Source organism: Aythya ferina (assembly GCF_964211825.1).
Source record: "Aythya ferina genome assembly, chromosome: 3".
Taxonomy (NCBI): domain Eukaryota; kingdom Metazoa; phylum Chordata; class Aves; order Anseriformes; family Anatidae; genus Aythya; species Aythya ferina.
Genome location: NC_140298.1, coordinates 70,725,762 through 70,750,870, shown reverse-complemented (window position 1 = coordinate 70,750,870; position 25,109 = coordinate 70,725,762). Strand labels below are relative to the sequence as shown.

The following is a 25,109-nucleotide window of genomic DNA, read 5'->3' as shown; positions in this document are numbered from 1 at the left end:
TTGTCTCCAGCAGTGGCCAGCATCAAGCTCTCGAGCACGCCCTGAGGAGCCACCAGGCCCCTACAGACCTGCCATGAGGGCAGCGGGACCAGCGTGCGAGAGGTTTGATACACGAGCTTGGCCTGCATGTCCACGGCTACTGGATTTTGCATTTTGTACGTCTTGCTGTACGGCACCGAGCTAGGAGAGACCACAGCAAACCTCCTTTCCTACCTCCTGATGGACTCCATATGTGCGCGTAGGTGTCAGGAGAGGAAACGTGGTGAGTAAGCAGAAGAGGGAAGGGAAACACAAGGTGGGACGGTGTTTTTAGGATGCAGAGGGGCTGCCTGGACACAAAAGCCATAAATGGAGACATCGCTTTCCCTCCCTGATCCCCTAGGAACGAACCCATGAGCTGCCAGGGCTGATCTGTGTGCTTCCCCTCCATGCCGGAGAGGACGAAATCCAAGCCCTGGCTAAGTTTAGCTTCTCTGCCTCACACCACGGGAGCACACCGCGTGGCTCTGCCATCACCCCCATCCACGGCCCTCCTCCCTGCCTGCTGCATGGCCAAGGGGCAAGGAGACGTGGCTGTCGTGCATACGATCGTTTTTAAGCTGCTATATTTTATGTTACCCCAAAAAAAAAAAAAAAAGATATTTTTACGTTACCAAAAATGTGGCTATTAACTCCCCATTAACTGTGCATTGTTTCTCACAATGCAGGATGCTAGACACTCAATACATTTGTGAAACATAAACAAAAGAAAATGCTTCTTTGCAGAACAAGTCCCCACACTGTTCCCTGGCCAAAACTCCACACGAAACCACACAGAGGGCGAACCGTTCCCCGGGGACACGGTCACCAGCTGTTAGCAGCAACGGCACGAAAGCTCCCACACTTGGATAGTTTCAGGAAACTGGTGCAGAGCTGGTGGCTTTGGCGGACAGAGCCCCGAACCTTGCCTGCGGGATGCAGGGGCTGCCAGGCTGACTCCAGCTGGAGTTTGGGGCCATTCCTGCTTCCTTTGGGGCTATTGTTTCTGCTTTCAGAAACTGGTAGATAAATCGTTTCTGAAAGTGGTGACAGGCTTTTAGGGACAGGGGTTGAGTTTCACACTCACAGCCAGTGCACCTGGTTACACTACGTGTTGGCCAAGAGGTGGAAGGGCAACACACGCCTGCAAACCTCCTGATGGCACTGGACATGGGGCAGCTTTGCTTCTTAGACATGCTCTAGGAAAAGATTTTCATTAAACAGCTCTTGGATAGCTAAGAGATCACAGCTTCTCTGGCCTTCTGGGTGTCTGTTCACACCACAACAATTTTTCCAGGCATTGACTTGTGTTGTGAGAGAGTTTGGTGTTGTTGAAACTCAACAACTCAGAACATAAGCCTGTAAATATAATGAGGAGTACAATTTATGAGAGATCAATTTCATTCTGATTCCAATTTTTCCTTTCTTCTACCTTTCCTGCATTTCTGGGTTCGACTGCATGGTTATCAAGGAATGCAACTTGGGCAATACTCATAGAGACACACGAATTAGCCAGAAATGTCACCACTCTCGTGGTGCCTTTCAGCAGAAGTTTAAAACTTTCCCTCCCCAGCTCAGGAATGCAGAGCTGCTCAGAGGAATTCAGACAATGACAAAAGAGCATCCTAGAAAACACCACGACTGGAGTGGGAGCTTGCTGAAGTATTACCAGTTACACAGGCACTTTCCCTGTAACACAGGAGCGGGAAGGGAAATTACAGACCTGAGGAAATGATTTTGTCTAGACACTCAGCGGGACCCTTAACATTTTCTTTATTAAAACTAGGGTACGTTTTAAAATGAAAATACCAGCTTTGGACACGTGGTTAACAAACTTGGATGCTACAGCTTGAATAGCTCTGCTACCCAGGTCCTTCAGAGCCACCAGCAGCCCCACTGGTTTCCAGGAGACCCCCCCCCAGTCCCCAGTTTCTTGCTAGGGGCAGCCACACATTGTGATAGCAGGTGTAATGCAGCACAGAGCCACGGAAAGGAGAGCGTGGTGATGGAAAAGAAGCAAAACCTAGAGGCCGTGCCAAGGTATGGCATTTCCCTTCAGATGTTTTGGAGGAAAACACACCAAAGCCTTGCCGTGAGCATCTACCTGTAGCTGGGTGTGAGCCTCTAGCTTCAGCTCCGCTGTCTGTGAGAAGCAACTGGAAACTCTCGAGGCAACTCTCCACGTCCTACAGCTACAAGCGAGCTGCTTCGAGAGAGGGTGGAGCTGCCACATGTAGCTGGGGCCGGTCAAACGCCCTGGGAGCTCACAGAAGCCTACGCGGTTTTGTTTTCTTTTTGAATCCTTTCTCAGCCCTCTTGGGCATTAAGTGCTGGCTGCTGCAGAAGGGTCACTGCGGGAAGCAGAAGGATTTTAAGAACAAAGCTGAAAAGGGTTTTTTTTTCAACAACCCTCGTTGGATCAGCGAGATCAGACCAGCTTCCCTTTTTTTCCCACATCCTTGCTCATCTCCCCACACACCAGGGAAGACCTGTGTTATTCAGTGGATTGACTCGTATGGAAAACAGAAGAATAGGGGGCCCGAGGTCTCGGGCTCAGCAGGAAACAGAAGTGCAACACTCACAATAAAATGGACGGGCTCGATGGCTGGGTGGATTTAAGGAACAGCTGGAATCTGAGGAGTTAAAATCACTTCCCGCGAGAAAGCTGATCAGGAGGGTAAATCTTTCATGGATTACATTCAATTAAGAGCTTTCACATCATGGAGAGACAGCGAGAAATCCATGCACAACATACACTCAAAATAATTGTGTTTCGGGTTCACCCACCCAGGCTGAACGCACGGACTTCGGATCAACGTGCAAACACACCCACTGCTTCTGGCAGGAGGCTAAACCCTCAGCACCCCTCCGAGGGGATCCTCCGGTGATAACAAAGCACACGGCTCCTTTATACATGCCTGATATGCAGGAGATGGGCTGCCCCCGACATAAAGGCAGGGAATTTTTCTGCTCCTTTTAGCCGTGGAGCCGAGAAGAGCCTGCATCACAGGGTTTTCTAAGCAAATCTGGGTGCTCTAAGCAAATCTGAGACAACTCTCCTGGTCTGGGAGCGAGCCTCTGCTGTGAAACTTCGTGAAACAGCAAAGGCAGAGAGGCAGGTCCTGAACTCCCAGCGCAAAACAAGCCAACAGCTGATGGGAAGGACAGCACGTCCCTTAGGGAAAGTGTTTGGATGTGGCTGGTTCTATAATGATAGCATTTGAGATCAAGCAGAGACTAAATCCAGGGTTCTTAGGCTGAACTAGCAAACAGGCACTGTGTGTGTGTACTTTTATAAACGCACGCTTTTTCAGCACTGGATGCCTATAAAGGGGCAGACTGAAAAGTGGCCGTCTTGTTTTGGTTCGGTTTTTTAAGGAAAAAAAAAAAAAAAGGAAGCAAAAGGAAGATCACATAAACATGAGCATGAGGAGAAAATCACAGCAGCCAGAACTAAGTCTTTTACATCCATTTTTCACCAGCAGAAAGTTTTAAGAGGGGATGATTTCTTGCAGAAATCTCCCATTAACATCATGTCCCAGCAGTAATGAAGGCATTACAGCGAGCAGTTACGATGTGGGTTCTGGATTTATAACCAGTGCTGGAGCCCAGGGCGAGCACGACCCCGCTCCCCCAAGCTCACCCGGGCTCCCGGCGCAAGCAGCGTAGGTCAGGCAAACAAACCCCATTGTTTGCTTTCCTTCGGGGAAACTGGTTGCTTCATTTCGTCACGTGCTTTTGGAAATCCCAGCGAAAAGGAAACATTTTCACTCCTTCCAGAGCCGCGCTGATGACCGTGGTGCTCGGCAGGGCCGTGGGGCATCCTCCTGCTCCCTCCAGGTGCTCCCCGCTGCTCGCAGACCTGCAGCGCCTGACCCCATCCGAGCCCCTTTTATCGCTGGCGATAAAAACCTGTGTGTCAGACTTTCCTGGCTGTTACCCTGCGGATGATAACCGAGGTGGGAAGTCATCGAGTCGCTCCCCAGTCGTCTGACAGGGCCAAGATGTCTTTGGGTCAACGCAGAGCCGCCGTGGAGGTGCCATCTCTGCGGCACCCTCATTTCAAGCAGAGGTCGCTCGCCTCTGTCCTCCAACGCACAGGGGCTCTGTGACAAAATCGGCCCCAAGAAGGGCACAGGGTTAGGAACAGGGAGCGGGGATTTAGGAAGCGGAGAGGGTCCCTTCATCTCAGAAAATGCTCCCTTTCCCAAAACAAAAAATCTGCCACTGGGGCCTTGAAATCTGAGCCCCACGGCATGAAGACGGGCTCTGTCAAACCAGCCGGGTTTCCTGCAACTCTGGTGAGGAATTCAGTGCAACAGCTCGCCAAAACAGGTGGTGAGTGTCCAGTTCAGACTTGGATGCAGTGGGCTATTGTACGCGTCCCATCTTCCCACCCCTCGCCTTCCGAATTCCCGTGTCAAAACAAGAGGGTCAGCACAGCAAAAAGACTGAACCACGCCGTAAAAGCCGGGTCTTTTTAACGGCAGCAGTTGCAAAATGCAGGTTTTACAGTATGGGAAATGCAAAAGAATTGAGTTATTTTGCCATTATGCTACCACGGGATCGGGCACGCAGCTTGTAGCAATATTTGATGAATGGCAGAAGGGAAAGACTCGATTTTTCGTTCTTGGGTCGCATTCGCAGCAAGGCAACGGCAAAGAAAAAGCCCTTCTCTCTTTCGAAGAATTGATTTACTCCAATAAAACCTCAGCCCTCTCTCTCCTGCCAGCTGAAAGAGCTGCCTTTGTACCCGTCAGCGAAACCATTAAGGAACGTGTCAGACCGAGGGAGATGTGTTTTGCCCAGGTATTCCTGAGTGCTACAAGCCGGCAATACCGAATCCCTCGCAGCACTCGCTTCTCCTCGCAAACAGAGTATCATTGTTCTTATTTAAAGAAATAACCCTCACAAAGCTGAAATAATCATTCAGCCCAAACAGCCCATAGCAAGCGAAACAGTCTTTAGACAGCTGTCATGGCTCAGTCTTCCGGAAGCTTTGATTTTAATGAAACTCATTAAGGAAAGAAATTAACAGAAATTAACAGGAAAATATCATCATTTGTCTTGTTTCAGAAAGCCTGAACGGAGACAAAAGGCTCTTTAACGTGACACATCATTTGACCAGTCAAAACTCCCCGTTTCGCTCGGTCTCCCGTGCGGAGTAAATTCCTCCTAAGCCGCCCGTGCTGCAGCCCCACGGCTCGCTGCAGTGAAACGAAAACAGGCGAAGAAAAGCCTGGCTCTGCGCCCCGAGGAGCCCGACTCAGCACCCACGCACGAGCAACGCAGGGACGGCCAAGGTAATGAACGTGCTACCTGCAAATAACCCGGGGTAATGAAAGATGAAGGGTAATGAGCTCTCCGGAGAAGGCAGCCAGCTCACAGGTAGCTCGTGACAACCCTTCCTTACTGTCCTCGGCATCTTCTCTGGCACTAGCTGCAGAGCTGCTCCTTCACCGGGCCTGCTGCATCGCCGCCTGGCCCTACAGAAGGCAAGGCAAAGCCACCTGCACCCAGGGCTCTGCATCTGCTCGACGAGGACGCCTGGGCTAAAATCCTGCTGCTGAAGAAACCAACCCAGGTTTGCTTTTGAAAGGGTCCGGATTTAGACCCCAAAGAGCTCTTAGGGGTATGGGATTCATAAAGGTTTTTTTTCTGATTTCTTGCAGAGTTCCCAGTTGGCGGCGTGTTCTGCAGGACCCAAAGAGCAGGTAGCACACACGGGAAGAGCCCAGTGAGTACGCAGAAGCTGGTGGCAGGAGGCGGAGGACAGGCAGAGGAAATCAAGACTAATGGAAACATTGCTGAGAGAGGAGAAAGCGCTGAGCCTTCGGACAAACGAATTTTGGAGAAACGAGCAACAGCCAAATGAGTCCCGTCTGGCTCGCATAAATCCCGAACGATGACCCAAGCCATATAGGATATGGTTTTGGAAACTGGGTCCCGTCCAAATGGCCTCGGTGTCAGGACAACCTGCATCTGCCTGATCTGGAATCTCCCCTACCTCTCTTCTTTTATCCCCACGCACTGGGAAATGCTCCCCTCGCTCTGAGTTGGGCATCTGGCAGAGAGACACACACCCTTTCTCATCAGGAATACCAGCAACATCCTTCATACCAGCAGGTCCATGCCTACAGCAATGACCCACTTGTGAGTACAGCTGCTCCAAAATAAATAGTTAATCTGTTAACATCACTTGAGGTCAACTGATGGCTGCTGTGGGTCCCCCAGCTTTGTGAACTGGCAGGAGGGACTTCTTGAAGAACAGAACCCAACCAATTTGTCCTTCTCTCACCTGCGTTGCCTCCTCCCTGACTCCGTGTGTTTCTTCCCACGGGCACTGCGCTCCTCCCCGTGTGCTGCATGTCTTGCAGCAGATTATTTACCCAGGCCTGAAGACTCTCCTACGTGTCCTCCACGGCTCAAAAATGTTGCACATGAATGATTCAGAAGTACATGCTTTATCCATTCCTACTGCTTCAAATCACGTCAGCCAAACACCGCCTGCCTGCCTGCCACTCGGCTTGGGCTCCCTCTTGCCTTCAGCCTGGCCAGGAGCGAGCCAGAGGTGCCCTGCCTTCCCCAGGCATGGCCGTCAAGCTGAGCCCCATCACAGATCCTGACTGAGGAGGTGCTCACAACACCTACAGAAATCAAATCCTTGCGAATCCTTGCTCCTTACGCGTCACTTCTGCCGCTGCCGTTAGCACCAAGGATTCCACTGCATTTCTTCTGCTATCTTGATTTGCTTTCATTTGCTCTGGCACGTAATACGCTGTGCGTTTCTAACCTTCATTCACAATAGCTATTTTAGAATTGCTTGCACTTCATCAATCTTCCTTTTACACCCTCCCTTTTTTTATTCCAAGGAGGGCAGATCTAATTTATTCACCTTCTCAGGAAGGAAGCCTGGATCCCGCTGAAGTCCTTTGCGAACCTCCCACTGCCCGAGACCTCCCCAATTGAAACGTGATGTTCTTCACTCCCCGGCACTCCTCTCTCTCTGTAATCCCCACCTCCAATCTGCACCTCGGTGACCGTACTGCACAAGTGTCACTGCGAACACCCCAAGCACCCCTACAGGAGAGTCCTGAGCATGGGACTGCTCCAGCTCCGTCCTTGGGAAAGGGTGGCACAGCTCCCCGCAAGGCAAACAGGGCACAGGGGTAGGTACTGACCTCTTTTAGTCACTGTTCTCTCCTTTACAAAACTCAAGACAACTGGGCGAGGGACCCTTTATTTCCATCACCGTTCTTCATACTGTTCAGCTGAAGGGACCTGTCCTTTGGAAAAACTAGACACCCGTACCCAAAAACCCATGCCGAGGACACACCAAAGCAACCCACTTCCCCTCCTATTTCCACTGGAAACTTCCAACATCTACCTAAAATTTTGCCATCACTTTGCCTGTTACCAAAGGGTCTGTCCTTTGCTCTCAGACACCTTTATTTTATGTACCATGAGGAGAAACAGCAGTCAAAACTTTTCATTTCTCTAGTCTGAAAAAAAAAAATGAAGCTTTTCTTCTGAGTTATAAAGGAAGAAAAGCTTTCAGGACTTAGTAGGCAAGTTTGTTGATGAAGTACTTTAAATATGAAACAGAAAGCATCCTTCCCGTGCTCCTTTTTATGGGTGCATTTATGGGACATTTTTTAATTCTGGAAGCAACAGCATGTGGCCGCTGCATCGAAAATCTTCAGAGCAGATTTCCCAATAGTTTACTTCAGTTCCATAAAAGCATCGTTCAGCCAATTGCCATGGGACTACTGCTTTGTAAAACCGGGTGATCCCACGGAGAATTTCTTTTTCGGTGCCCTTATTGTCACTTCCTGCAAAAATAGCGTTACCAAACCTTACGTGAGGGGCTATTTTCAGCAGGTACTGCACACACTGCAGCAGCGTATGACAATTTACACATCAAGCACAGGGAAAATGGAAGCACTCAGAGCACTACTTTCATGTACAGCTGGCAATTTATGTGTGGATGTGATGTTTGTTGGTCACCGTGACTCTGGTGGCCTCGTTTCACGACGAGCCCCTACCTCAGGTTGGTGCAGCCGTGCCTCAGCACTGCCAGGCACGCACATCCTTCCCGAAGGGCTGGTCAGAGCCAACTGAGCCTAGCAAATGTGTTTGTGCATGGTTCTTTAGCAACACAGCACACACAAAGCCTGCTTGCTTTTTTCCCTAATACTCACAATTTTTGTAACTGCTGATTATTTATACACAAGACCCACAGACTTTCTTTCTTCCATCTTATCCTCAGCCGTTGTAAATGTGGCGTTGTTGCCACTTGCTCTGGTAGGCACGAATTAATGCATCAGCGGCATGTAATTTATGCATGCTATTTTGTCAAGTCTGTTTGTACGGAATCTGCTCCGGAGAGGCAAGCTGCTCTCTACTCTGTGGCCAGAAATAGTATTATTTTTTTTATTATTTTTTTTTTCCCCCCATCGGTGCCGTGGATCGAGGTAACTTCGGAGCAGTCAGCAGGAAACCCCTGACAAGATGGAAATTGCAACGTCCCGTGTTTTATGGGGCTTCAGGTAAAGATGATTTGCGTGCATGCAGAAGTATGACACGGCTGTCAGAGAAGGAAACCCTAGATGACACGGATGTCTGGGGGATGCCATTATCGGGCCAGCCAAAGGACCAAGGACAAAGGAGTGATTTACCCCGTCAGACCACGGCTCTGAGCTTCTAGGCTTTAGGAACAGCCGAGGAAACAAGCGGGCTGCCTGTCTTTCCCAGGAAGCAGCGTTACAACAGCAACAGCTTGTTCCACTTAAACGCGCCCCCCTGTAATAGCAGAATTACTTGGGGAATGAAGACACAACACACAGCCTCTCCGCAGCGCTTTACAATCCTCAGGTCAAGTGCTAATGCACACTACAGAGCTCTCTCTGGCAAGTATTGTCAGAGCTGTCATTAAAGACCTCCAAAAGTCTTAACTGCGCAATTGAAAATGTTTCCAAATCCTCTTAGCCCAAACATAACAAATCTCGCTGTTGTTAACTCTGATGTTTGGTAAATTCGACACTACTTGGCTTATCGAGGGGGCTGGAGAATGTTTTTGTGCAACGGCACAGATCCACACAAGAGGCATAATGCATCTTCGCGGATCTCTGGGAAGGGATTTAGGCAGGGCGAAGGAAAAGGAGAAATCAAAGACCACCTCCACCACGGTACGAGGACGATTCCGGGATTAAAAGGCACAATAATGCCACCCAATTACAGCCCTGCCTGGGTCATGCGCTACGTGTAGCAGAAAGAAGCAAGATGGCAGATACCCTGGGTTATTTTAATTAATTTAATCATGTGACTAATTGGTCTCTGCTGGGTTTCTGTGGTAACTGCTTCCTAAGTGCTGATGGGCAATTGTGTTAAATGTAGCTTGGAAACTGCACGTAGGGTGCAGTGCCTTCTAGAGAGCACGGGGAATTGTGCAGCTGTGCTCGGAGGGTGCTCCTGCTGGGGCTCTGATTAGCTGCGAGCAGCCTGCTTACAGCTGTACCGTCCTCCCCGCTCCTCCGCAGGCACGCTTCCCCTGGGAACGTGCTGATGTGCGGAGAACACGCGAGACCTTCTGCCCCTTGGTGCGTGAAGGCAGGTTTCCTGCGGGGCGACGTGGAGGCGCACGGCCACAGCAGGGCACACGCCGTGTGGGAACAAAGGGGGAGCAGCTCTGGAGCCCTGCGTGCACGGCACGAGGCCCCAGGAAGCAAAACCATCAACCAGTGGCTGCGTTTGAGGGTAAATCCGGTGCTGAAGCCCAGCAGAAACGACACACAAACCTGCTTGCTCTGGCTGCTCCTGCCCCTCATGTTTTATTCACCAACTCCCTGCGTCCGCACGGGTCACAGACAGCGCGGAGCCCTGCAGGGGCTCAAAACTGGCAAACATGGAAATGGCTCGTAAAAAGCCATTCCCTCAGCCCTTGTGTTGAGGTTCGTGCCACCACGAGTAAGAAGTTGTCATCCTGCTGGACCCAAACTCACACACTCTCATCTCCTCGCATGATTAATGGAAGAGCGCGCGTGGAAAGCTGATTAATAAGAGCAGCCTGCATTCCAGCAATCACAATCACACGTAAGAAATGACTGTTTAATGGGGTGGTAACTTAAACCCTGTTAAGCATACAGACACAAAAAAAAAAAGAGAGAATCTCAATGGCACCTTACAACAAAAAAATTAACATCCATAAGACAATACAAGACATGCAGCAAATAGGGAACACAACGTGGAAGAGCCAACGCATACCTTACCCTAACCTTGCTGGTGAAAATGCAGAAATAGGTAAGGAAATACAGCAAGACATAGCCAGGGGGAGGTGAAAAGTTTGGCAGCTGCACTCTACAGGCTCAGAAGGTTCCGTTTAATAAAGCAAGGAAAGGAGAAGGCAGAATGGGGAAGGAGGAAAGACGCGCATTACCTCACTGCCTTGGGCGACCGGAGAATGAAGTATCCAGCCTGAGTAAGTGTGGCACACCTGGGCCTTATGTTATTTAATATGAATTAGGTTAAATTTAAAGTATCTTACCCAGCTTTATCAGCAAAAAGTGCTAGTTGTAGGCCACGAAGCACACAGACAAATACCTAATTCCTCATTTTTCCCGTTGAACCATCACCGCTGCCTCGTATCTTTGGATTCAGTCATCACCCCGCTGGCATCGGTGGAATCACTGCCCCTGACATCAGCACACCCAAAGCACCTCCTTTGTTGGGACTTTGGCGATCACTGCCTCACATTCAGTTCCGCAATCTGTACTGAGATAGCCAAACCTCAGTTCAAGGCTGAAGGCACAACAAGCTCAAAATAACCCCATTGGATCCACCGTTGCCATTAGCTGCCTTTAGGAAATCACTTTTAGGAAGCACCTCACGAACCATGCAACGTGTTCTACTATCTGCTGGAAAAGCTTAGCATAACAAAGGTAGCTGCACATCACATTTTACACTGAAACGTACAGATGCAGTGAATTAAAGTCACTTCTACGTGACCCCTCTAAAAATAGCCCTTCCTGTGACAGCCTGAACACAACCTCGCATGCTGCTTTCATCTGTTTATAAAAAGTCTCCCGTACTTTCTATATCTGCATCAGTAAATATCAGGAAACACGGGAATTTTCAGACTATCTCAGAAGAACAGCGTGGTGGCACAGATAACTGCATTACCAATATTATTGAGAGGTTTGAGGATGACTGCAAGTGAGACAAAATATTTTCATGTTAACGAGAATAACAAAAATTTTTTCCGGCGACACTACAGCAAATCCACAGATTCTCCAGATCAAGTAAAAGGTAAATGGAGCTATTACAGTTCCTGGGCCAAAATCACGACTGGTATTTGTAGCTCCAGCGATATTAACAGAGCGATGCAGCTCACACCAGCTCCGTGTTTGGCCAACCAAATGGGACACATCAATTTAGATCTGGACTGTGGCACCAAGTCCCTCGAGCTCGCTGTGCCAGTGCAAGGATGGGGTCTCACCTGAAGGAAGGAGTGAAAAATATCCTATAATTTGTGCAGTTATAGGATGCATCTGAGGCTTGGCCTGGCAGGCAGTGTCTCTGGTGGATGAGGTTTGGTTTTTGTTCCTGTCTTTCCTGGCCTAGCTATATATTTCGCTAATAATCATCAGTTTTATCAAAACTATGCAACTATTTAATGTCAGCCCTAGCTAAGCCTAAAAAACTGGCACTATGATTTGAGGAATTAATACTGCCCATGAAATGTGAGCGTCAGCCTTTAGTTTTTGCAGGAGCAGGAGATGGAAAGCACACCGAGGACAGAGCACCCCTTTTTTCTGCTGGCACCAGCCATGGTGCTTGCTGGGGTTTGCTCACGGCAGCCCATCCCCAGCAAAGCTGCTGATTTCGGGCCACAGCTGCGTGTGCTGACATATCAAATTATTATACAATGAAACTGCAATGGATGAAGCTCTTCCCAGCCTTCTCTGCAGGCTGAGCACCTTCCCGTTCCCCAAACCATCTTGGACAGCACGTTCCTTAACTCTGCCCTCCGAGCCCTGCTGCTCCTGGCTCCATCCACGTGTCCCAGCCCCGTGGCTAGCCCCACAGCCCTAACACTGCTGACCCCGGCCATGGCCCCTTAACTACCTCTAGATCTACACGGTCCAATTGATTACCTTTAATTAGCCTCAGCTCCAGCCTCTTGTCCAGCTTTACTCATTCCACCAAGATATTTGTTTTGGGGCTTTTCCCTAGATACATTAACTTGCTTTTGTCCAAGCAAAAGCAATTTAGATGCTTTTTTTCATTATTTCTAATTCCTCCAGAGAATTATTTTGGTATCCGCAGCTCCTCCAAGCTCTGTACTGACTGCAGAGCTAGCGAACACGCTGCTCCTTCTGTCCTGGAGATCATTAATGAAACATGAAACAAGACCGACCTAGCACACGCCCCTGTGGTACCTCTCCATCCACACAACCTGGTAGGCTGCTCTTCATCTCCACCCTTTTTACTCCTTGAGCCTGTTCTCAGGCCGCTTGACGGCATTCACATCCGAAGCAAGCTGAATTAATCCGAGGGTAAGATTTCATGAGATGCTCTTTCGAGGGCTTTACTAAATTCCAAATCCATTACACCTTCTGATTTCCCTCCCTCGGCTGATTAGCGTGCATGTGTGTACACACTCGCTGTGTTTGTTTGGCAAAACCTCTGCACGCCCATGTCATTTCTTGCCCGTATGGTTTAACTGCAGGCAGTGGGGATTTGGTTAAGTGGGTTTCGCGTCTTGAAATATCTGCATTTTGTTGAAAAAGTCAATTTTTTTTTCCTAGAAACGATTAATGTTTCCGCGGCAAAGTGAATTAAAAACTTTTGTCACGCATACAAAGGCATTCCTCGGCAGTATAAAGTAATTTTTGCGTTGGCACGACTCGGTTTATGCAATCAGCCTCGTGTTGAAATGTCCAACCTCGTGTGGAGACGCGGACCGAGGTATGCTGCTGTGCCAAAACACATTCATTGCTCGCATCAAGCTACCCATCGACATCAAATCGTGCATCAGAAATAAACAACCTTATCCAGCAAACGTGATCCGGAGGCCAAATAGCTATGTTCACCTAAATATCTTTCTCTACTTCCAACAGACAATATTCTTTACAGGGTTACAACCTGCCAGGTCATGTCTAGCTGAAAGTTACCTTATTCTGCCTTTCCACCACTAAAATAAAAATTATTTAGGAACTCTCGGCTTCATTTCCAATGCTCAGGATAAAGCAACCTTATCTCTTTCTTCTCTTTTTCTTTCTTTCTTTTTTTTTTTTTTTTTTTTTTTTAAACACCAGACAAATGACTTCCAAATTTTCAGGAACAGTTGCTGCTTTTAATGATATATTGCAGATCCTTGTCAATATCTCTGCTGCTTCACACTTTTATTTCCTTAGGAACACTCGGATGAGTACCATCTGGTCCTGGTGATTTACTGCACTCGAGTTGCTGAAGTTGCTCCGTAACTTCCTCCTAAGAGACTTCAATTTCTCTTCTAAGGCCACACTCTGATTTCCTGCGAAAAGTGTCCTTGGAGCAGAATTTCCCCATCATCCTCTGTGGGGAAGGCGGACACAGAAAATTAATTTCACTTTTCTGCTGTTCCTCCCTTTCAGAAGGGGCCGGAGTCACTGCTGGGTGGCCTACGGGAGCTGGGGACTTAGAAGGGGCTGTTTGCTTTATTTTAATAGAGATATTTTTTCTACCCCATCTACAGAGATGTGTGTATATGTCTTCCCAGTAATTTCCCTGTTAAAACTGACCTGCTCATGTTTTTAGATTCTCTGAAGGAGGAGCTTTGCCTTAAAAAAGTCACACATTTGGTATTTCTGGTGCAAGCGTGCCTGGGACCCCACTGGCGTTTCCATAGTTTAACAGCCACGCTTCCAATGTGGAAAAAAATGTTTTTTCCTCTCTTGCTGTGTGAAAAACCACAGAAACAATGCGCAAGCAGACCGCATGCTAAATACCGAACGGGCCTGTACACAATGTACAGTCAAATATGCAAAGGGCCTGATCCAAAGCTCAGGAAAATCGATGGGAAGTCACCCGCTGACGCCGATGGAATTTGGCCCAAGCCCAAAGTAAGCGCACGGAAAAGCAGAGCGGGTTTTTTTGTCTCATCTCTCAGCTACAGTAATCATAGGTGTTGTTTGCAACAGTAGTAGGTAACAAATTTTCCCGTCGAAGTGTGATTTTTTCAGTTGACAGTGTCCCTTTAAGCTTCTGCACTTCTTCCCAGAACTATGCCAGATTTACTCTCCCCTTTCTACTTTCTCCTTGCTCAGAGGTATACGTACCATCTGTGCATCTAATATGGTGTTCTTAAATAGCCTCCTGAGTGATTCAATGCTGCTTTTTCCTTTTTTAAAAACTTTCTCTCGGTTAACCCTTTTCCTCGTTATTTCAGGGCCTTCTCCAGAGTTCCTCTTCCTTCTCTTCCTCAGGATGAAGTCACCGTACGGTGGCACTGCAGGTAGGAGTGCAGTCACCTGCTGTTTTACTGCCTATGCATTAGACAAAACTCAGTAAGAGTTGCCTTACCAAAACACTGATATTTGCGAATTGTTCCTACAAATGCAGGCATGAAAATCAACCAGCTGATGACAGCCAGTTGAAGCTGACCACTCCCACCAAGCCATGAAATTATTCAAACCCATCTCCTCACAAAAATCTAAACGTCATTTTTCTTTTTAAATCCCTAGATTAATCTTTTAATACTTGTATTATCAGACTGGAAGCCTTCAAAGTCAGGCTGGATGAGGCTTTGAGCAACGTGATGTGGTGAGAGACGTCGCTGCCCATGGCACAGGGGAGGGGCTGTGAGGTCCCTTCCCACCCAAACCTTTGATGGTGCATAGTTCCAGCAGCTCTCATCAGAGACGGAGCCATGTCCCCATGTCCCCACCTGCCCAGGACACTCCAAAACCTGGCCACCACCTGAGCAGCACCACCGACCCAGGCACCCCTACGTACAACGAAGGCAGAGCCTGGCCGTCGGCTTCTTAGGCAGGAGGTGAAATAAACCAAAACCATCTGAAGCCGCATAGAGGCACGAAGCCCTCCCACCCCCAAACCCAGCAGATACTTTATGACTGCTTCTAAAAATTATTAAACAGATGAGTACATTTACTCGAGCTACAAAATTGCATCCAGGCTGGCAACTTGCAACATATGTTTACTTTCAGCCCAATTTAAATTCAAATGGGTGAGTTATAAATGCTTGGGTTTTTGACAGAGAGCAGCCTGTAATTGCACTTAGCTGGCCAGCAAACAGTCTCTTACTATTGCAGAAATGATTTTCTACAGGAAAGATATTTGACATTTTCAGACTTCTGCCCTGCACAAACCACCTAGCTCCTCCAGCAAGTTTAACACTTGCACATCGAGCACCACTTGATATATGGCAAGAAGCTGGCTTTAACTAACAATTCCCGGTAGTAGATTTCCCTGTTCCTCCGGCAGCTTCTAAATCATATCCAGTTGGCCTCTCCTAGCCTCGTGGAGATTCATGAGGCCAAATTCAAGGTTAACATGTGTACGGGCTCCTTCCATCTTCCCATAAACCAGCAAGTGTTTGCAAACCAAGCTAAAGGGATGAAGCTTTCCTACCTGGAAGGGGACAAAAGACGTGCGGTGTGATTTATTCCTTTGGTCTGACACAGTTTCATCCTTGAATGTGACCCTATGCGTGATGGAGAGGGAAGTCGCTGCTTCAGAAGAGCACGAGAGTAACTAAACACAGACCAGCAGCTTACAACACATCACCATTCCCCTGGATTAGCCACTAGCTAATGCTGGAGAGAATTGCGACAGCGACACGTGCCCCTGAGAAAGGACCAGGAACAACAGAACTGCACCTAGTTAAACCGTGTGGCTAATTGCAATACTCCGCGCATCCTTTTTGGGAGTGTGATCAGCGGGGTGTCATTCACAACAGCGTTCCTAATCCAAACATATTTTTGGAAAACCGTATTTGCTTAATTTTGCTTTTTAAATAAAAATATAGAGAGAGTGAAAAATTACTCGAGCTACTTTTTCAATATTTCCCGACATTAATGAGCTGACTGGGAAGTGAACAGATGCATTAAGCCAATAATTTATTCAAATGTCATGATATTTTTGAACAAACACATTATTTAACATGCATTTCATTATTTGCCCAGCTCTTATTACTATTAATGATTGATGTGTTCATCAGCAAAAGGGAAAAGTGGCATCAAATATAATCTGTGCACACTAGATTCACTTTGGAGACCTACCCTAAGTTTTCTCCAGAATGAGAACCGTTTTCGATGCTCATTCTGTATGGATTGTGTAAAAACAAAGCTGGAAGGTGCAGAAATTTATACAGGGTCAAAGCAGCTTGGGCTAATCTAACACAGCATGGACTAAGTGCAGGGGAGAGTGGTGTTTTATTGCATGACTGTCTCGCTCACGTACTTTGGAGCCAAAGGGATTCAGAGGTAAAGTAAGAGCCCAAGTGTATCGGATCTGCTCATTTTCTGAATGCATCATTGTTGTGCATCTGAACTCTTTAATCAAAAATCCCCTGGTGATATAAAAATGTTCTGGACACAAATCACGAAGCCTACCTTGCCAAACTTTTTAACAAAGCAAAACGTCTGTTTTTCCCCTAGCATCTCTCTTTCCCTTCCAAAAATTCATCCAAGTGATTTAAGACTCCAGTAAAACACGTTGGTAATCTCCAGAAAAATAGCTACCAGCAATCTTTCTTCCTCAGCCACTCTGAGGACATATCCCGTAGAGAGAAACTTCCTTCACGTCTCCAGCGTCCCTGTGCCACAACATCTCCCTGTGTAAACCCACGCCATTAGTCTGAACTGCGTACGGAAACCTTAAAAGCATTTCCAGTCGAGCCCTAACGCAATGAGTGGTGTTTTGTTGTAACATCTGCACGTAACCAGGGCCTGCTTCTGGCACTGAGGAGAGAGGCAATCGCCGGAGCTGTCCAGAATTGATGCGAGGAGCCCTCGTGTCAGCCGGGCGATTCATCCGAGCCAAGCGCCGGCTGCCCACGAGGCAGCAGGTTCTCGGGTCCTAATGAGCACATTCATCTCGTTACAGCCCGAGTAGCCAGCCTGCGACACGAGCGATGTAATGGGACATGGTGGTTGACATTAAAAGGGAACACGCCTTTTAATTGTGTTGGATACCTGCTAGCCATTCGGACAATGGGAATTTGATTCAGATTTATGGTATTAAACGGCAGCAGATGGACAGTAAAACGTCCATCGAGTTTGCAAACTGACAAGCACGCTGGTTTGCCAGATCCCTTCATTAAGGCACTGGTGGCATCAGGCAGGTGCTGATGCATTTCGTCGTTAGCAGCGCTCGTGCATTTTGCCTTGGTGTGGGGGAGCAGTGAGATACGCTGACTGATGTTCTCGGCAGGTTAATTTGGGACTTCCTCACCTCTCCAAACCACGGAAAAACCTTCCTCTAGTTCAGGGAAGGAATTTTACGAGCCTTCTGGTTTCGGTGTCCACTAAGCAAAAAGGCCAGCTGATAACAGCTGGAGCACGCTGCACACTCCTCCTTCTGCCTAACACCACCCATCTCTTTCAGGGCTCAGGATTTGTTGTTTATCTCAGGGCCTGCTCCAGGTTTTTGGGCCACCGTCTGCGGCCTTCTCCCCTTCGCATACTTTAACAACATCCTCTGAGGGAGGATGTTTTCCTTTCCCGCCCCTTCCCCAAATAGTTCCTCAAAGAAGTTTGCAACCGTGCCCCACGCTTACACTATTTCCTTATTTCCTCTGCAGACTCAGCGTCTCATCTGCATTCATTCATCAGCACTCATTTATATCCCACCACAGCAATCACAGCCGTGGAGATGCTTGTCATCCTTTTCCCCTTCCACCTTCAAGCCTTAGCAAGAAACCTTATTAACTGGCTTCTGTGGCAGCTCTGCATATTGGCACCTGCAGGCGTGCACACCCAGACACGAGCAAAAGAAAGCCACGCGCACGCATCCTACGGAAACCCACATCAGAGCGAGCAACTTTGTCAACTCTTTGTTACGTTTCCTTCCTCTGCTGCTCTGTAAAACCAAACGGGACCTGCATGCAAACCAGGTAGGACACCTGCTCTGCGCTGACCTTTCTGAACGCCTAATTAATGCAGGGTAAATCTCCAGGAGCAATGGGTTTTCCGTTCAGAGCCCCATGTGTTTCAGAGCTTATTATGGAAAAGGAGTCTAAAGGAAGATGTAACAGCTAAGCTTTTCTTTCTTTTTTTTTTTCTTTTTTTTTCGTCAGGGGCATTACTCGAATGAAGTTGCTTTAAGCAATTTTCAAAATTTTCGTGAATGATCATCATTTAACAAATTAAATCTTGCAGGTGCCTAAGAAAGAGACGAGAGCAACACTTTTGGCCATTACTCACTGACAGAGCAGGGAGATTGTTAAATATTTCTTCTTCGCTGTTAGGCTGCGTAATTAAGCTTGAAATCAGGAGAACTTTCTCTGACGATCCTCAGCAATAATTTGGGGGAATGAGAGCTTCTGTTTACTCCCAGTTTTCAGCATGTGTTTGGATATTCATATCCATACTAATCACATGTTGTTACATATTAATTAACCAAAAAATTATTCAGGCAAGAGTACTAAGCCTTTACGACGCTGCGTGCAGTTTATTGTCTTGAAATATAATTTGAAAACGTAAGGAGCAGATGACTAAAGAAATGCCTGTGACTCCCTACAGCCCCATTTGATTGCTCACCTGCACCCCTGCCACACAGATGGGACAGAAGAGGGGAAAGCACACCCTGCCCGGGTCTTCATCCCTGCAATGGGAACACCTCTTGCTGCGTTGGGAAGCAGGGAGGGCAAAGCCAGATGCTGCCTGGGCGGATGGTCTGCACTAAGGGCTCCTTTCCCAAGCCTGCTCAGCAGGCACCACGCTGGGTGCCACAAATCCCCATCCCCTACAGGGGAACGGACCCCTCACCGTTTATGTTTCCGTGCTGCTAAACAGTAATTTGCTTTCCCTCGTTGATTTATGCCTTTCTGTTTGTTTGTAGGAATGAAACTTGATTGCGCTGTAAGCACAAACATTTATCACCTTTTTGTCCTGGTGGTAAGGCAGTGCACAGCAGGGCCAAGGTCAAAGATAAAATACTGGCTGACAACCTCGCAGCCACTTCTTCTCCGAGATCTTAGTCAAATCAAGTAAATTATTCTTTATTGTATCTGTGAACAGAGCCTATAACCTCTACGAATTCAGTCCTTGTGCTAGGTTTGGCCATTTGGTCACAATAAATTTGTTTTCTGACCCATTGATTCAATAAACTTAATTTCAAAATTAATCTTTTCAGGCTTCAAACTCACTGGATCCAATTACGTATCCAATAGTTCCCTTTAAATTTAATACTCTGAAACTTGGTGGTTTGATGCTTTTTGCCCTGGTGTGCCTCTTTGGTGCTTAACTTTCTATTAGTTGGCCTACAAACCTAAATCTCTTAGGGAGAGAGTGTCAGAACGGCTCCCAGTCTTAAATCTGTTCACTTACAAACATCGGTATGAAATGTTCCCTCTCCTGCAACTCTTCCTTTTAATTGGTATTATTATCCACAACAGGTTATCATTGTGCACTGGTTCAGGATTTGTATTTGACTATGCACACCACACCAAGCAGAAACAAGAAGTTAGGTTTGGATTACTTTTGTTGAGGGGGGGAGGGAGGTGGTACTCAGAAGTTTCTTCTAAATCAGATACAGCCTAAACAATTCACTCTCTGCCTAAAGGGGTAAGAAAAATCAATTTTTTCTTCATTTATTTCTAGTAATTTAGATAAAATTACAGTCTGTGGGGAGAGTCATTATAATTGCAAAATATATATATTTCCGTTCTTGGGAGGCTCGGTTGCTAATTTTAAATGGTCATGACTGCAGGATACTCGGGGCAAAATTTGCATTTCTTATGAGAAAAGCAGCTTCCAATTGCCCAAATCTTTCTCCTTAGAAGCTCCCAGCCTGGGCCACGAAGCCCCCCATCCGCCCTGACCACGCACCCAGACGGTGCCTGGAGCTCGAGTGGCACGGAGGGATGGATGCACAGCTCCCAGCTGGGAATCTCTGGGGGTGCACACTTGCCCTGCCTATGGGAGAGGATTTCGTTATTAAGGTGGCGACAAAAATCCCGATTCTGAGCCCAGCGACTGGCATTCAGGGCTGTGGAATTTGCAGTGTTACTTAGTGGCGTTTCAAGACATCAGAAACGACTTAATTTTTACTGTTTAAACAGCCCCATTGTTTTACGCAAGTGCTTATTGCAGCACTTCTCATCTGAGGGAGAAAGGGAAGACCGCTCAGCCTGATCCATTAGGAAATTCAAGCCTTAAACCCAGTGACCACAAAGTCCTATCAGCTCCCTGAAACGCAGCAGCTGTCCACATTTAATGTAACACAAGCCCGTATTGTTGCAGAGGTCCGCTGTTTAAAACACACATAAGGCAGGTGAAACGTGACTGTTGTACTCCTCTGTTTGAAAAACGAGAAAGTGTGGAGCAGGGGAACTCCTCAAACACATAAATAAGCATTAGGCTCGTGGAGAAGACAGGTAGGCTGCCGCACCAGTACTCACAGATTAAAGGTCAGGGGGTAAACCCGAAACTATCCCAGCCTTGCTCCTGCGGTCCTGTTCCTCAGCACGCTGCTCTGTTACCAACAGGTGAAGCGCAAAATCAGAAGCACGAGGGGCTGCTGAGCTCTCCCATACCTGTCCTAATTTAAGGACAGCATTTCCTAAATATTCTGCCCACTGATCATTTCATGCCACGAATACACGTGCAACGGGCAGCTCCAGGTTTCCCCAGCTGGGTTGGATTCTGTGCAATTACTGATCCCACAGGTGCAAAGAGGGAGAAAATCTGACTCACTGCCTTATTTTGAAGCAGAGCCAATGAAGCAACCAACATGATACTGACTTTACGTTATCTTGTCGTGTTTTGTCAAGCCCTCTCGTATGACATTTTCTTAATTTGCAACCTCTTTAGTGAAGGATAGGGCATTTCACTGGGATAAAATTCTATATGAAAAGATTAGGAACATCTATTTTTATTTAGCTACATACTAAATAATAAATGGTACAGAGTTTTCTGGATGAAAAGATGAGCAAAATATCCAGAACTGTTTAGCTTCCAGAAGTTAATAGAGGTATAGAAAAGGGAACCGGGGGAAATAAGATGATCTGAGTCATCCTTTCTCATAACACAAGGGCAAGGAGACATCCAACAAAGCACATGGGTAATAAATCCTAAGTTAGGTAAAAGGGAACTTTTTCAAATTACCTGACTGATTAAATTCATGGCCATAAACTGTGACTGAATCATACTACTTCAACATCGAAGTATGCCTATGCACTATGTTAACCATTTATTTATTTGTAATTAGCAGGGGATCTAAACCTTCCATACCAGAATCTAAGCTATAGATTAAGGAGCATCCACCATCAGCTGGCATTAAACCTTTCTCAAGGTTTACTAAGTGTGCAAGCGTGCACATACACACACAGTACATGGGAACTCGTTCTGCAGTGAGGAGCATCCTAGGAGCCTGTACTTCCCTCCTCTACACTTCCAGGCAGAAGATGTAAACACCACTCCTGGCAGAGGCCTCCACGTGACTCTGACTTGCCTGTCTGCTCCAGTAGACATTATGAGCTTGATTCTCCAAGACTGCCACCGAAATTCCACTCTACTGATCTTTGCAACCTAATTCTTCAGGCACTTTTTTTTTTTTTTTTTTGGCAGGAGGATGTGACCCAAATTTATGAAGGAGGGTAATTTGCTCTAACAGTGCATCTTGAGTCTAGGATCTCCGTGTGTTTATTTGTTATCAGCACATATTTAAAATACCAGACTTGGAGACCTGAATTTTGTTGCAACTTGAAAGGCCTTGAATGTTTTGTAGCGTGAGGGAAAACAGTATCAATCAGAAAACCAAGATGTAAAAGGTTTTATGAAGAAAAAATATTTCTAAGACAACAAAAGCTATCCAAAGACTCTTCTTGCACTAGTAAATACCAGAAGGACACAGCTACTTTTTCAACAACTAAAAAAAAAATGCTGGAGTGCTCCTTCATTATTTTTCTTTACATGACATATCGCACATACTGCTGCAGAAAAACAGCTGCTGAAGTGGCCTAGAGGGCATTTTCAGGCACTGTACTTCAGCGATTACAGCAATTTTGTAGGCATTCGATATTAGGATTACATTCTAATTTTAGACAAAGTTAAATTTAAATTGAGTAGGAGGGGTCTTCGTGCTACTTTGGATGTTCTAACATCACTTACCCCAAACCAAAAACTGTGTAAGGTCTGAATTTTGCAGCTATGATCACGTATTAGCTGCAGTACACTTCAAAAGAACGCAACTACAGCTCACTAGTCTCGGTGGGAAGATGTCCCCTGTCATGATGGGATCCAGACTTAGGCCTTAAAAGCATTTACCTGCTGGCCATGATCCCACTGCCATGGAATTTTGTGACACAACTTCCACTACCTGGTAAAGCTGACACAGTCACACGCAGCCACCCTCTGCTCTACTGCACGGTGCCTCCTCTTAGTGGGGTGTGTGCAGCAAGCATCCTGAGGCCAAATCGGGACTCTTAGGTTTTTATTATTATCTAAACTCAACTGCCTCTCACAAAACCCAAGCATCAAGCTGAAGGAAACTGAAAGAAACAAGGTTAGTAAAGGGCTGACAGTGCAAGAGACAATACGGATGGAAAGTGGAGGGACTGGGTGAAACAGAGAAAACAAAAGAAAAGAGCTTCTATTAGATGCTAAATGAGACCCGGGCTGGGCCCAATTAAAGCTATGTCTATGCAGGTTACATCTTTCCTTATTTCTCTTACCTTGTTTCTCTTGAAATATGCTCTTCGGCAAGCTGCAAAGCACTTCTCGCTGCAGAAGCATTTCACTTCACTTCCCATACTCAGGGAATAGCGCTTGATTCCAACTTTCTGGCACCAGGCACACATTATTTGTACATTTGACACATCATCTTCTACAACAAAAATATAAGAACAATGTTTACATGAGATGCAAACACCTTCCTCAGACATCTGCACGCTTACTCTTAGATACAACCGGCGCCGGCTCATCTTATTTCTAACCTCTCAGTGTTTGGGAGTGGAAATGTGCCTGCCTGCGACTTCCAGCTCCTTCCACAGGTGACCTGTGCCAGGCAGGCTTAGCAGCCTGGCAGAGCTTCTAGGAGGGCTGGAAAAGATTATTAGCTTCAAAACGGTGCATTGCTGAAAAGCTCGGGAAGTCTTGAGAGCTTTTCAGCATGTGTACGAGTGCACAAGTCTTTATTGAACAAGCAACCGGGAACAGACGCTTAGTAAATCCTGCTGCTCTGCTCTTGTTGCTTACAGCCCTCTGGATATTCTGCTCAGCAAGCTGGTGACCAAAGGTGCCTGGACAGCACTGCACCAAAGCAGGTCTCTAACAAGAGCCCTCTGTTAAATGAGAAGGCAAATGAAGCGCCCCACTCCAGCGCTGTTTCGCAACAATGACAAGTGTGTAAAACGGGAGCTTGCACTGGAACACAGCAGCCACCAAAACCCGGACTTGAGCAAGAAGGGAGATGCAGCACTGCCGGGCTACTTCCCAGCCTTCATGCTCATCACCCCAATTTTAATTCAGCCCCCCCCGAGCAAGCTCTTCTCAAACGTGCGTTATGAATGGGACGTGTACGCCTCCCGAGATGCACAGCTGGACTTGTTACTGAAGTCCCAGCAACATCCTTGGGCAGTCAGCATTCTCAGCCAGCTTCGCAGGCAGGGGCAGGGAATAGTTAAGCCTCCTGGGCAGACGACTGCAGTGAGTTAGCAGGAGTCATTTTGACTCAAAACCCCAAACTCTTCGGTCCCGATGTCCACTCTATTGTACAGCCCGACCTTTTGGTTACAGGCAGCAGCCATTGTCTAACTGCTGGGGAAAAAAAAGTCCCCGAAGACTAATTGTTAAAGCAGTTCCTAGTCCATGAGCTGTGGAGAATTCATTGCTCAGAGAGTCTGTCATGCAGCCATCCCATTTCCCTATAAAGGATTTGTTTTCGAAGCTACACTGTCATCGTTCTGTAAAATTATTGGCAAACTAATTTTTAGCAGAGTGATTTGGCTCCTTTCCCCAGCTGTCATAACTCAGGACTACGTGCCGCGTTTTATTCACCTTAACGGAATAAATATTGCCCGTTTAATAACTTTTTTCCTTCCACAAATTGTGTTATGATTTACAGCCACAAATAAAATTGTACAATGTTAAAAAAAAAAAATAATGACCTTTTAGTTTTAATCAGACCGTCTACCCTTAGAGCCGTATTTAAGGCTAAGTTGTAGCACAGATTTGTGCTTAACGCATTTCATCATTTACTCTTTAGTGGGATTTGTCAATAATATAAACGCTTTAATACACCGAATATCGAGGGAAATCAAACCAATTTGGCCAGGACTCGGGGGGGGGGGGGCCAGCCCAGCAGCTCTTACCATTTTCATCCCGAGCCGTTTGTAGTACCAAGCTTTTACAAAGTTGTCCCAATTTGGCTGGTTTTGCACCATAACCATGCAATTCTTTACACACCAAGCTTGCCCCTTTGAATGCATCGGGACAAGAGGAGAGCCTGCGAGCCGAAGGGGAAGAGCTGGCTGCCTCCCGGTTCAGGGAACACCAACCTGTATTTCCTACTGACAGGAAGGATTTTGTCTCGGGAAAATAGATCTAGCAGTGATACCTTTCTAACAGCCTTCATTACCGGTGAGAATAGCTGTCATTAATGAAAAAGGAAAATTACAGAGCTGAAAGAGAGTTCACCGGCAAAGCAGGTGCTGGAGCACCTCTTTTCGAAGCAGGTTGGCTTGGCTTGGGCGGAGTTTTAAGGAGAAGCAGAGCTCTGCCACTGGGATTTCTCAGGAGTTTTCATGCGGGACTGAAGAGGGGAAAACCCTCAGCCACCACTCAGCTCCTGCCCGTGGTCACAGATTAACTCTGCCTCCCATGGACCATCAGCAAGACCACACAACCATCCCGTTCCTGTCGCACAGC

At 47.1% G+C, this 25,109-nt stretch overlaps 1 protein-coding gene across 2 annotated transcripts in view; it reads right to left on the bottom strand.

Annotated features, from left to right (window-relative positions):
* SOBP (sine oculis binding protein homolog) overlaps window positions 1-25,109 on the bottom strand; it is a 96,256-nt gene that overhangs the window by 51,831 nt on the left and 19,316 nt on the right. For both annotated transcript variants that reach the window (XM_084514728.1, XM_084514727.1), the window contains exon 4: window positions 22,916-23,067. In XM_084514728.1, coding sequence (XP_084370854.1) covers window positions 22,916-23,067 — 152 coding nt within the window. The remainder of the gene's footprint in view (window positions 1-22,915; window positions 23,068-25,109) is intronic.